At 40.3% G+C, this 14,423-nt stretch overlaps 1 protein-coding gene across 1 annotated transcript in view; it reads left to right on the top strand.

The window, feature by feature from the left end:
- Positions 1 to 1,243: 1,243 nt before the first annotated feature.
- The window catches only part of VMP1 (vacuole membrane protein 1), a 64,598-nt gene continuing 51,418 nt past the window's right edge, over positions 1,244 to 14,423 (top strand). The window contains exons 1-5 of the mRNA XM_009323884.1: positions 1,244 to 1,370; positions 5,705 to 5,806; positions 8,121 to 8,256; positions 10,664 to 10,754; positions 12,986 to 13,096. Coding sequence (XP_009322159.1) covers positions 5,731 to 5,806; positions 8,121 to 8,256; positions 10,664 to 10,754; positions 12,986 to 13,096 — 414 coding nt within the window. The 5' untranslated portion in view covers positions 1,244 to 1,370; positions 5,705 to 5,730. The remainder of the gene's footprint in view (positions 1,371 to 5,704; positions 5,807 to 8,120; positions 8,257 to 10,663; positions 10,755 to 12,985; positions 13,097 to 14,423) is intronic.

Genomic DNA, 14,423 nt, shown 5'->3' on the forward strand with positions numbered 1-14,423 from the left:
GCATACGTGACGTCCCCTCCCCAAGAGGTACGTTACTGTGGCACTGATCGGTGCTGTGGTAGTACTTGTCACCGAATCCCTGTTTGAGAGAGGGCATGAAGTACGGTGTATTATAATGCTGTCTCGTTCAAAATCTGGATATAGTTGAGCTGGGCGCTTGGGAAACTGAAGTTAGCATAGCAGCGCAGCAGTAACACGAAGGAGGTCTCCTGCGATCTCCTCGGGTCACCCTCTCAGCAGCGTATTTCACCCTCTCTGATAACCTTGAAGCGGGTTTCTCAGCAGCTGGTTGAGCGTCGTCGGCAGAGGAGCAGCCTCGTTCTGTAAGCGGCGATCTGCACCCCAGGCTTGCTGCCTCCTGCCAGCGTAAGGAGCGCAGGACTGATCTGTGAGCTGCGTTGTAGCACGAGATGCTGCACTGATAATGTTCACGTTCCCAGTTATTTCAGATTCCTTTCTTTTATTTAAATCTGGTTGGGGTTTTTTTTTTTTTAAGTTTCAGCAGGGATTCACTGCAAAGACCCAAACAACCTGAGTTTTGTCTTTCCTGCCATCTTCCATGCCTTTTCATCTATATATTGTATAATGACTCTACTGTATTATTATAGCACCCGATTCTACTGCTGGATCTACACAGACAGCCATCAATATTCATGTTGCACCTGAAAAAATCCACCAGGGAGAACAGTTGTGGCCTTAACGGCAGGGACAGAACTTTTAGTAACCTCAAAAGAAAACGCGCAGCGTCCCTGAAATTCGTGTTACAACAATATTAAATCATTCTTTCCTGAAAGATGTCCCAAAGTCTTTTTGGAAAAGTGGAAATTTTAACTCTAAATTGCAAGATTATTTTTTTGAAACGGTATTTGGCTAGGAATTGGAAAATAGGTCTGGTGTACAGAGGCATAACCCACAAAATGGAAACCTGTGGTCTTTAACTGAATTACTTTTCCTTTGAGGGATTAAACTATTTTAGTTAGAAAAACATTTCTAGTACGGGAATAAATGCACTCGTCAAAGTAACTCATTATAGCTAAATCTATGGAGACTTTGAACGTCTTTCAGATATGTCCTAATTTATTTTAATTGAATGCTTCCCATGAGTGTTAAAGGACTGGAAAAAAATCAAGCAGTTACTTTTTCTATTTTCTGTCGTCTTTAGGAAAGTTATTAACCTTCAAGTTAGGGACCGTGTCAGTTTTGTATCACATGATGAACAGTATTGTCGTACTCTGTAGGGACAGAAGGTGTGGAAGAGCAGTCGCTTTGGTCTTGAATGTCTACAAAGCTGAGGACGTAGTTGTCTGTTCCGCTGGCTTCAAATACGGAAGAAGTAGTGAAGAGCGACATAGTTGTGCGGAGCTGAAGGGGTACGTAATGTTTCACTTCAAGACTGATCTCATCGTTTACCTAGATGTGCTCATGTGCCAGGCAGTCTTTGACTTTTGAGCGAAAGTGCTCTCCAAACTGTTACTTTGCCAAGAAACTGTTAACTTATTCCCTGTGTAAATTGTTGCCTATGTAAAGCATTTGATGACTGAAAAAAAACCGTATTACGGATGTGTAACGCTGTCTGTTTTAGTGCAGTTACTTATCCACCTGTGCAAGTCTGTTTCTTAATCCTTTCTTCTCTTTATTGTAATTGAAGAACAGTGACGTAGATAAAGAAGAAGGAATGGTTATCAGAAAAGTTGAGGAGAAGGAAGGAGCAGGATACCGGCGGGATTGGAGCATGTGGGTTAAAATGCAAGAGATGACAAAAGGCTGAAAATGGTGTGTTGCTAAGGTGGCTGGGAGAAAACATCAGCAAAACAGTCCAAGCTATAAATCTAGTTCTAGCAGCTGTGTGACAAGTAACTTTGATGGAGACGAGAGTCAGGGTTCCGGGGTCTCTTTAAGTAAGAAGTGGTAAGAATTAGTGATTCAAATAACGTCTGGGAAAGCAGTGAGATCATTAAAATAGTTTAACAGCTTCCTTGTTGTTCCAGCACGTTGGAAAGGAGTCCTCAAAAAATCCTTAGCACAGAACTTCAGTCCTCATTCTGCTCCAAGTGAGCGTGCAGGCACCCAACTGCCTTGCCTTAAACTGTTTCCTTTTACGTAAGCGCACCCAACACTTGGGTGCTTCAGCAGCCTCCCCAGAGCTTCGGAAAGAAGAGACTTTTGTCCTTTTCTCTGGTTACGGAGTGCAGAGATTGCGGTGCCTAATTTTGTTATGTTCTCATGCTGTAATAGCTTGTGACGCTTTGTCTCACTTATGCTGTGAAGTGCCAGTCACAGTTACCATAAGCCCTTTTTGTTGACCAATTTACATTTTGACTAGCAATAATTGCCTTTTTATACTTAATGTTATGGATTGCACTAAAGCTGAATAGTGTATTGTGGGCTATTTGTTCAGCCCTACAAAGAAGTTCTTGTGTGAGCACAGCTCTAACAAATGATCTAAGCGGCTCTGATACAAAAACTGTTCAAAGTTGTTTTTCTCACTCTTTTAAATAGTTTATTTTTATGTTTGCTGGTAACTGCTCAATGTATTAGGCAAATTTATTTTTAGATATGGACTCCGTGTCTTTTTCAGCATTCATAAGAAGTGAAGTTCTGTTTAGCAGATGGAATTTAATTTCCTGTGGTGAGCTATCATGGATTTGGTGTAGACTTGAGAATGTGGACTCAGTTAATGAAGGCTAACTTCATTTTGGGTCAGTCTCCCGCTCCGATTAATCTCCATGGGGAAACATTAGTGCAGGACTAGTGATTCTAACAGGCGTCAAACAGAGCAACAGATCAGAGAGCTGGGCTTTCTAGATGCGTATCCTGCAGTTCCTTATGCTAAGATGCTTTAAGTATAATTAGACTTTGGTAAACCAAGGAGTTTTTTCTGAAACCAGTAAGGGTTTGGTTTCTGAATTGCAGCCCGCTCGGGCTTGCCATGTGATAGGTACCAAATCTCCTAGTCAACTGTATTCTTAAATACAAGTTTTTAGAGCTTTTCTGCAGAATTGTTGAACTTTAAGACCTTAACAAGTATTCGCCCCACAGAAGTGTGCAAGGGGATTATTTATCTGCTTTGCTGTAAACGTTGACTTGTGTATTTGAGGTAGCATTATGCAAAGCTAATCCCAGATTAGTGCCTTTCCAAGCAGGCAGGGTAAAACTGGCTCTGTTAGTCGAGCCTGTGAAAGCTGTAATATGTACGTAACAATGCATCTGAGATCCCTAGAGATTGATGATTTTTATGTGCCAGTAAGATATTTGACGGATTGCAGTGGAATTCAGTTCGTGGAGAGGGAGTGTTGTGCACAGCCTAGATTTTAGCATCAAACATGGAGAGCAGTTTGTATTACAGTAAATTAACTTTCTTGAAATGTAATTAAGCTGAGCAGAGACCAAACCAATTGAGACTTCAATTTTGAAGGCTGGGTTTGCACAAGGAAAAAAGATGAATTTCAAAATGAGGAACATGTGGCTTCCACTTAAGTTTTCTTGTTTTGTTTTAATGTTTGTTATATTTAAGCCAACAAAATGTGACTGAAGTTCCCTAAACCAGAACGTTTTTTTTAGCGTGGCTGTGTGCAGAACGGCTCTGATAGCTTCTGCTTCCTAAGCAGCTTTCTGTGAACATCAGGCTTTCTAACTGTGGGTGCCCACTTTAAATATTCCCCTCTGCAATTTGAGCTTTGTGTGTATAAATGTGTGTGTAACACGTGTGTGTGTGTGTGATATACATATGTATGTGTGTATGTAAGCTTATATTGTATATGTATATAAACACATATTTATATATATAAAAAATAAGAGCACCGTGAGCAAGCGCAGTCAGTAGAAACAAAACGCCTCACCATCTACAGGGACCTACTGTCCTAATGAAATTAGGAGATGGCTAAACATTTGATCCTTGTATCACCATAGCAACTGGCCAGTTATCCTCAGTTAAGTACTGGTGTAGCTCCCCTGACTTCCAGAGTGTCGGGCTGCTATAAAACTGATCTGAGGAGAGAAGGAGGTTCACATTTCTCTGCTGTTCGACCGGCAGCTCAGAGCAAACCTTTGATTGCAAGTGACTGCAGAACGATGCTGTAGAGCTCTTACTGCAGCAGGTCAGTCCTCTGCTGTCCTTGGCTGACTATGGAGCCCTCCAGCATTTTTCAGGAGCAAGCTTTTGCAAGGCTGTTTTAGTAATTTTCTTGGTGGTTTGGGTTATTCTTGGGGCCCAAGTTTCAATGAATAAAAACTGTAACATGCAAGAGATGACATTCTGTTAGCTTGTTTAATTAGACAGATTTCTGTTTCTGCGCATTTCGTTTCAGGAAGGACGTGTTGGAGGAAGGACTCCTTCCCGAGACCTGGATGCTTTTGACTATTGGGTTTTAAGTAAAACCCCTTTAATAATCACATTCTAGCTAGCAATTTTATCTGTATTACAAGTAATGCACAAGGCTTGTACCTGTTTAGAAGAACATCTGTCTAAAACTGACTTGTGAAACCCTGGAAATATTAAACAAATACAGTATCTGAAATCTTTTAACATTTTATTAAAAAAATTGACAAAATTATTGCAGTCTGAATCAAAGGGGCGATCTCACTCCTCTTTACCAATCTGAGTTGCTGCTTGGCTCTTAAGCCTAACATAAATCAAAGGGGAAGTATTTTTTTCTGCAAAACTTTAATTTCCTCCACTAGACAGTTTTATATAACCTGTCATTATAATATAGCACTACTTTTCTTTCCAACAAAAGCAGCATATCAAAAACTGTAAATCATGTTTGCTTACAGGGAGAAATGTAATGCAAATAAGATGCTTTAGATTTGTGGGACTCTTTTTCCAAAATAAAATTCCAGAAACTGTTTTAAGATTCAAGAGAGGATTTTTAAAGCAAGGAGTCTGACTGGCTACTTTCTTTGTGTTTGGTTGCGTAAGAATTGTCAGCTTTTCAGTTTGTTGTGTTTTGTTGTTGTTTTTTTTTTTAAGGAAAAAAATAAAAGAAGCTCTTGCAATATTCTGATTTATGCTGGCTTCCAGTTATTGCACTATTTACTCGCCTGGATAAGGAAAACCACAGCTGTTCTTTTGTACTTTTTAAGGCTGATCTCACTGGAGAGAGGCTAAAGTAGCAGACAGAATGTACACTTTTCAAAAAGGCTTTCCATCAGAGAGGTCTTTTCCGTTGAAGAGTTTACCTTTTCTGGTTACAGATATTAGACTGTGCAAAACAGAAGATGCAGTTCTATATCTTAGTTACCGTATTGAGGGCTATTTTTTCAGGCTGTGAGGTTTTTGAGGTCTACTTGCATACTAACTACCTGGAAGCTTAGTGCCAGAATAGATGCTTTCCAATATGAGAATCAAATATTAAGCGCCTCTCTCAGGATTGAACTGAGGTTTGTATGAAGCTCTGCTGCTTCTGCAGCCCAAACAGTGGGCTGATTAGTAGAAGGGATTGTTAAACAAGCTTTTTGTTCAGTTGTTAGAAGTGAGGGAGTTTTGTCATTTAAGTGAAAAATTTAGATTTATGTAGGTGGAAATGTTTTAATCTTTGTCATTGTGGGAATTGAATCAGTTTCTCCTTTTTAATGGTGTAATGCAGGATAACTGTGACTTGGACTTGAAGAATTGCTGGATGTTTGCCTGTATCCTTTGACTATGGAGTAAATGGAGTCTTCATAACCAGAAATGGAGACATTATGCTTTTTGTTCTGCTCTTAGATCCCCATACGTGACTGATCTATGAAATGGCAGAGAATGGAACAGATTGTGACCAGAGACGCATAGGAATGATCAAAGAACAGCACAATGGAAACTTTACAGGTAGGTGGAAAATGACTTAATGCCCTCAGCTGGTCAGCTTGGTGTGTAAAATGGCCAGCACAATACTCAGAAGGGATTTATGTTGGTGCGCTTTATGCCCAGATAATGCAAAGGGCCTCAATGCCTGAATCAATCTTGGAAACTTCAGTCATCTCTAAATCTGAAGTCTGGAGGATTTATGTATCGTAAAGCCACAGAATAGTCTTATGCTGTGTATTTCCATTCAGTTCTCTCTTTTTTCTCCCTCCAAAGTTCTTATTCTGTAGTTCATATGCACATGAGCCCTGTAAAGCTGACTTGGGTACCAACAGGGGCTGCAACAGGACTGAGCTAAAAAACTAAACTGTATTGGCAAATATGTGGCTGTAGAAGTCAGGCTATACAGCCACACCCTTTGGCACTGAAAAGTTAGTATTTGGTAATAAAAATCTGTTTTACTCTGGGAGAAATCCAGTTATTAGTCTCCCAATTTCTAGCTTTTCTGTTGACATTTAGCTTCACTATAATTTATCAGTTTCAATGATAAATTACTAACAAAACAGTTAACTACTTCATCTCCTGCCTTGCCTCTGTTTTTCCTACTGGTGTGTTTGAAGTAGGCTTGGGTTAATGTTTAGGACTCATGAAAAATAACCTGAGGACGTTTCATGAAGAGCCTTGTGTCGCTGAATTATCTGTGCTGTCTAGTATAGCAAAGAAATGATAATCATTTTAGTTTGTTTCCTGTCAGCTTTGAATGTGCCAGTTCCATATTTAATTAAGTTTTGTAACCAAGTGATTTCTCAAGTTGTATGCAGTCTTACACCATTGTCTTTTATGACCTTTACTAAAAACAAAGTCATAAAAAACAAGGTTGAAGCATTTTTATTAGACACATTAAGTGAAAAAATAGAGAATAGAAATTCTTGACGCAATGCATGTGGCAAGATTTTAAAATGGAACTGTATGTGTGTATGTATGAAACAAATCAGAGGCTTTTACTTAAAGGCTTGAATCATTCTGTAACTCTGAGGAAATGTGGATGTTATTCAATATTTGCTGTCATAGGATTTCTGTTAGTTCATCTAAAGCGACTGATGCTTACAGCTAAAGAATACAAAATCAAATGGACTATGTGACTAATGAGGTATGCAACTTCTATGTAAATATTAGCATCTGATAAGGCAGCATGTTTCAATTACTGCAATAAGACTGAAATAATACATCTTGAGTTACAATATGCTGGGGATTCAGATTAGATTAATATTTTAAATGCAACAGCTTTTTACACATGTAAAATTTATTAATATTATCGCAGTGCTTTGAATGTATACGAAACAGAATACATATGTTTTGACTTCGTGTAGTAAGTGATGTTTAAACAAGTTTGGTGTCTGTTTGGATACAAGAGTTATTTTTGTTTATTTTCCCATTGTTTTGTGATATTATTTTTTTCTTATTTCAGAATTCATTTTCTTTAAAAGTTTAAAAATTATTACCACTCATTAGCTTGACGACCTTTGAACAAGCCATTCTCATCCAAAAAATAGCTAGGGTTTTTGTTAACCTTGACTCTATTGTAAGCGCAAAATAACACATTTATTAGAAGAACCTTTCTTCTTTATTTGTATGGTAGTGTACAGTGACTGGTGTTACGGTAGTGTTGAGCTCTGCATCATAACCAAATGACTGCAGTTAAAAGCAACCAAACGTATAGCGTCAGTCCAGCGAAGGACTGCAGTATAAAAGCAGGTCCTTCTCATGGGAGCACCTTCTGCCTGCTGGGCTCATTCTGGAGAAGCCGAACAGCGTGGCAAGGCTTACCATAGCCTGAGGATCCTGACTGGGAGGGTAGGTGCTATTATCCAGTTACACGGCGGCTGAAGTGTGTAAAGAGCACAAGTAATTCAATCAGGTTCGATTGGAGAAGTCTGAGAAGAGCTTTGGAAGAGACCCAAATTCACAAGTTCGAAGTGAAATGTGGTCTCTGTAGTGGGCGATAGTCGCGTTTCACCTAATGTATTAGCTGGTTTGTAACTAGTGGTGCAGTACCTTGCATAGAGGCTAATAGATATGCTAGACTTTTTGCACCCTGGGCCAATTAGATTCTTGAATGGTTGTCAGGTACCTGGAAGAAAAAAAGCCACCTTATTTCCTTTGCTGGAGGTCACCTGATTTCTGATGCCCTTAGAGCAAATGCTTTGTGATGAGTGGAAAAGATGACTGGGAGCCCACCTTAGCTTCCTAACAAAGCCAAAATCAGTGTATTTCTGGGTGGGATGGAATCTGAACTGCCAGCCTGTGCTTTTACATTTCTGTTGCTTTTCATTTGCAGATTCCTCTTTGTTGAGTGAACGGAAGCGAAGGGACCGAGAAGAGAGGTTGAATATTGTACTGTGGAGACAACCGCTTGTTACCTTGCAGTATTTTTTCCTGGAAACTCTAATAAACTTGAAGGAATGGACCATAAAGTAAAGATCATTTCTTTAACTTCTACTAAGCATTCTGGGGAAACCTATGCTTTGATTCAGTAGGTCATTCTGACATCTCGCTTTCCCTGATGATTCACAACTTTAAAATTCTTCTTTCAGAAAACCTATTTATTTTTGTACCTTAAAGGTGGTTACTAGAACATACCACACTTGTAGCTGTGTACTCAGACCTTCTGCCTAAATTACATAAGTGTAAATACAGTAAGGTGTCAATGGAAGAAAATTGCAAACTTCCTTTCTGAAGAGTTGAATGTTCCAATTTGAAGGAGTGGGACAGTGTTTTGGGATCCTTAAGGAAGAGATATTGTACTTATGACTGCAGTGTTAAGTACTGATCTATTCATGTACGTGTTAGTATCGCTGAATGATCTTGAAATAGCTCAGCTAGGGCAGGGCTCAGCTACGTGGAACTTGCGGTGATGTTCATGACGCTGCGAAGAGGACTTTGCTTGTAAGCTACGTGGTCCCTTTCACAGCAGGAAGTGATTTATTAAAGCGCTTTCCCTAGGCGTTATTTACACACTGGATAAAATGGGCTTTTATTCCAGTTAGAAAATTTGTGAGTAGCGGTCTTAACATTCCCTACTAATGCTGAAACGCATACCTATTTGTTAACGCACTAGGCTTGAGAGGCTTTAGAGTGCCAAAAGGCAAACATGAGTAAAATTGGCAACTGAAAAAGCCAAGAGTAGCAGCCATCCTAGTGCTTGTGTTGGTAACTGCAATCTCTTGTGTTTGGGATTGAGTTTACAATCATTTTCCCAGTCAGAAGATAGGATCTAATATCACCTCAGGTGATTCTGACTACACCTTTGCAGAGTGAGCTGAGATTGGTGATAATGGGCTGTGTTCATTGACCCTTCTGGGCTAGGTTCGAGGTGCTGACACGTAAGATCCACTGAGAGAAACTTCTGTTTTCCATTTTGATCTTCTGAAATGATTTGTATGAAAAATACCAGGTTTATATAGTGTAGTCTTAATCCCCTTTTACACCCCACCCCACCCTCCCCCCCAAAAAAATCTAACCCCGAAACCTACTTATTTTACTATGTGCATTCTTTCAGCTATCATTGGGAATTGTTTCTTTGAAAACTGTTTTATCGGGTCTTACGTTAGCCATTTCTGACAACCTCCAGGCATTTATGTAAACCCGGCAGAAATTACATTTGAGGTCTTATTTTAAGCTGACTATTACCTGGCTTCCTAGACATCAAATTCTGTTACAGATAGCACTTGCATCCTCTGTTGTGCAGCATATCTATGTTGTCTAGCACTAGCACGACAATGTCTTCACAGAAAACAACACTGACTATTATAAGCTATTGAGACCTCAGGTTGACTCTTAATGATATCCTGTGTTCCACTTGAGTAAATTGTGATGTAAATGATGACAATCACTTGAAAATCCAATTCTCATACTAACATAAGCAGCACAAATTATTTTAAAATTAAAGGAAAGTTAGAGTGACTTTTTTCAGCTTGCTTAATATGAAACATTTGTGACTGTTTTCCTGTGTTACACGTCTCATATTTCTGTCTTTTTCTGTCTGCCTAAACAGATAAGTTACGTTCGTAGTTTGCTATTTCATGTCTGAGATTTTTAAGTGATGCTAGCACTTGCTTTTTTATATCATTAAGTGACAATATAATAGTGTTTCTGAGAAAATAATAAATGTATTTGCTAATCTACTGTGTGTGGCCACATAAACATGAAGTAGAATGTGTACGTAAAACTAAACAGCCTCAAAATAATTGGGTATCAAATTACATAGGAAAACACTTTTCTCCCCTTACTCTAGTAGCTTCCTAAGGCTCCATAATTAGCTAAAATGTATTTATTAAACTTTGAGCTGTTACAAGAGATACTGATTTCGATAGATCAGGGGAACCAAAATAGTGTAAAGGTTTGTTCCTCTTACTGTCACTTAGGTGGTTCTACCCACCAGCACACAGTTTGAAATTAGCACTTCTGTGTTACACCCACAGCTCATCCCTTGCCCAGGGCCAGTGCAGTGCCTGCTTTGCACTTTGCTTGCCCATGGATGTTGTTGATGGCCCTGTGTTTGAGACTGTCTTGGCTGCAGAAGCTGAGTATTTGTTTTCAGATTGTGTTTGTTTTCAGACAGTTACTTTGTTTTTCTTTATTTAAAAAAAAAAATATGCATGGCTGAACTTTGATCTCGCTTGACAGTGGAGAATTTTCCATAAAGAATAAAGGCTCCCCAGATATTTTCTTGGGAGGTTTATGCTTTTATAATAGCAAACTTTCCAGCTGCCATTGTCCCCACTGACTACATCCACGCATACCCAGTCTACAGGGATAACTAAATTACTTTGAAATGCATGCTAAATTATGAAAAACCCTAATTGCCGTTTGTCTTTTAAGATTGTGGCATCGGCGAAGTATCTTGGTGTCTTTTTTACTGATGCTTGCAGTGCTTACAGCTACGTATTACATTGAAGGAACACATCAACAGGTATGAGGTTTTCAAGTTACTTTCCTTAGTGACTAATACTTCCTGTCCCTGTGGTAAAGTAGATGTACTGGGAATTGAATGGGGTCTTTGTGAAATCGTAACATATCTTTCGAACTCCTGCTCACTAAGGATATTTGTTTCTTACGTCATGACTCCTCTCTGTTGTGTGTGGATGAGGCGCATTTTAGAGATGCGGAACGCTCAGCTGTATCGTTTGACCTCTTCTGTTGCATCTGTAGGTGTTCCACTTCTCATCCGTTCCTGAATAAGCACACCTCCGATGCTGCAGCACTCCTTCACATCTGCTGTTAACAAGCTTTTAATAGTGGTGTGAGCTCTTGAGATACAAAGTTAAACTGAGTCATGGTAGAACTTCCTGGTTCCTGAGAAATGTTTCTTCTTCTGCTATGGAAGGGTCTCCTGACCCCTGTCCCGTGCTAGAATAGGCATATATCTAGACATAAAATGGTTTCATGATTCAAATCTGGTTCGGTGATGCTTCTTATACCCCCATTGTTTTAAAATGGTTGTTTTAAAAACTTTTTTGTGCTTTGGAGTACATGAAGACTGATGCTTTTTCTTCACTTGAAGCGTAGGCCATTGCTTAATCATAAGGTGATGGTGTTGTCTACACCTTTCCCCTCCTCATTTCTCCTTGGGTTTCAGATTTTCCCTGAGGGCAGACAGCCCTTTTAAACCCTGCAGAGCGTTTCCTTGTGCAGCTGAATCATCTTACTGCTCTGACTCTGAAATCAGCCGGTTCCCAGTTTCAGAGAACTTGCTTACATCCATGCTGCTGTGGTGTGTCACTGGCTGCCTGAGGGACATGCAGGTCTGGAACAGGAGTCCTGGCTTCCCAGGACGGGTCTTGAAATGCAGTGAAATGGGTTGCTTCAGCTCATCGCATTCTCGCTCACTCGATCCCATGCTTGAGACCTAAGCACTTACACGCAGGGCAAGTTGGTAGATGGTAAATCGGTGGCCCGTTCCTGATGGACAAATACCTGCTTCATTAAAAGCTGCCCTGGTCGGTGGCCTTGTCAGCATGAGTGAAGGCCGGAGCGTGATGCACTCAAGATTTGCCACTAGATGGCTCTTGGAAACTGGTGTTGAGGCGCATGGCCCCTGAGCTGGCTGGTGGGCCTCCGCTGCGCCGAGGCTCGGCAGAGCGGTGGTGCTGCTCAAGGTTTCCTTGAGCCTGCTGGGAACAAACCTGTGCCTCTGGGACTGGCGAGGGGAGCGTGACCTGCAGGGTCCAGCCGGTGCTTGGACCTCTCCATCCTGGGGGGGTCTCAGTCACGTGTGCCAGCAGGTATCTGTCCATCCCCCTTCCTCCAGAGCTCCTTCCCTAAAATCCGTGTCCTGCTAGCCCCTCTACCTGTCTCTGTGTACCATCTATGTATACTTGAATATGCGCCACTTTTTTTCAAAAGCATACTCAAAATAGCAAAGTATACTTGCGGTTTTCATTTGCTGTTTTCAGGACTTTTTTGCACCCTGGCGGGTTGAAGCCTGGTTAAGACTGGTAAACTTCATCCTGGTGCTGTTGGTTCATGGATGCTATAAAATGGCACCTCTTCTTGGGGCTGTGGTACAGACGAGTTGATGGCCTGGCTCATCCTCTTAGCGTTGCTCTTGGGGCAGTGAGAGGGACATGCTGCTTCCCGTTTCTCCAGTGTACCCAGCTGGACTTTTTATGTCCAAAATTTGCTGTGACTTTCCCATATCTCCTCATTTACGTGTGCAACGCACAACCAACATTTTAATCTTTTCTTAAAAGTAACAAACCTGGTTACTCACTGGTCCAAGATAAAACATTCAACAGAGTAACTGAGAGTGCAGCTAATCCTATTCCTTTATTTAATCTGCTCAGGCAGTTCCCTGAGCTGTCTGCTCGCTGCTTGAGCTCCAGTAGACACTGTCTAGGCCTTGCTGCTCACTGCTCACACATAGTATGCCTGTTCGGGATTTCAACCCCCTACTATTTTTCACCTGTCTCCTTGGAAACTTGCTGATTCTAAGGCGTGTGGGCATTTCTTTTGGAAGTGTGCCGTTTTCTGTACATGTCTGTGCTGTAACTGTAATAAATTGCAAATAGAAGTATCTAGGATTCTATTTCAGTTGTTGTAATCCAGATAACTGCCTGCATTAGTTTGTAGCTTTAACTTTCTCCCGTATAAGATATCACCATTCTTGGTTTTTTTTTTTCTCTTGTGACTTTTCTTTTTCAGTATGTGCGGTATATGGAGAAAAAGTTCTTCTGGTGTGCCTACTGGGTAGGATTAGGCATTCTGTCCTCCGTTGGACTTGGAACAGGTCTCCACACCTTCCTGCTGTATTTGGTAAGGATATTTCCATACCGTGTTCTTTCTGAATCGCGTATTTTAATTGTTGCGTATTTTAAAATATGTGAATAAAGAATATTCCGTAAGTCCTAAACGTTAAGTACTTCTGAAGGAAAAGAAATACTTAGTGTAATGATTCTGGGCTCTAGTGAATGCTATTCGTATTCTGTACTGTATAACCTTGTTTTGTAGTTTGTATGCTGTGTGTTTCTTGAACTGTAGATACTAGCCTGCTGTTAATCCTCACTTTGAAACAATGCGTCAAAATCTGCAAGCTCTAGCCTCTAATTTCCTAATTTAAATGAAACATTTTCTAGTGTGTGCAGCTCAAATGTTTCCATTTAAGATTTTTCAGCATACTCTTTTTTTAGTAGCCTAAAATGATCATTTTTCTAGCTGAAACCGCTGAAATAGGCAGCTATTTTAAAGTTCAGTCTGTATTAATTTTGCTTTGAAAATAATAGCAAGAAAAATGTTTGTCTACAAAGATAAAATAATACCTGTTCTGAAAATTTGTATGATGTTGTTTATCTCCGCTTAGCTAGGAAAGTTAGGGAAATGTTTGGGTGTGTTTTGCTTTTGGCCATTGGATTAGTTCCTTGTTTATGAAACCACTGTCCTGGATTTAAGAAAAGGATTCATGGCCACAAAATAATTAAAACCAGTTTATGCAACAAATGTCATCTTGTATTTGGAACAATTACAGATGTTTACTTTCAGAGCTGCTTTAATCATTAACAATAACACAGAAAACACTACGAGAAACAAGCAACTCGTGCTTTTCCACACAGCAGAGCAGTCTGTTAGATCAAATGGCATCTGTATGGGCTGCATTTGCAGTAGTCTTAGACTTACTCTTAGCGTAGCTTCTCTCCTAAAGACTGTGGAGGCAGAAAGTACAGGAGAAAGGAAACTATTGCTAAACAGAAACACATTTATGCATGCACAGCCTTCTAGACAAAAATACTGCTGTCAGTCTAAATGATTGGAAATGGAAATTCAGTAAAGCTGATGAACACAGCGTCTAAACATTTTTATGTAACACTGGATGGTGCTTGGACAGCAGTGGATTGACAATGTACAGATCTTTCTGACTTACAGAGACGATGCTGTTAATAGCTTAGGGACAGTAAGACACATGGGCTGGACAGAGGGAGAATCCATGAAAATCATCAGTCCCGAAGCGAGGTGCTCTGCCTCGCTGGAGAGGCAAACCAGCATCAAGTGATGCACGAGGTGGAGTCAAGCTCACAAACCCAGCTCACTTTGGGTTCTCTGCCAGCCTACGGTGGGAGTGAAAATGCAGCGGGATGGGATCACCAGC

The sequence above is a fragment of the Pygoscelis adeliae genome, unplaced genomic scaffold (genome assembly GCF_000699105.1).
Source record: "Pygoscelis adeliae isolate BGI_AS28 unplaced genomic scaffold, ASM69910v1 Scaffold290, whole genome shotgun sequence".
In the NCBI taxonomy this organism is placed as follows: Eukaryota; Metazoa; Chordata; class Aves; order Sphenisciformes; family Spheniscidae; genus Pygoscelis; species Pygoscelis adeliae.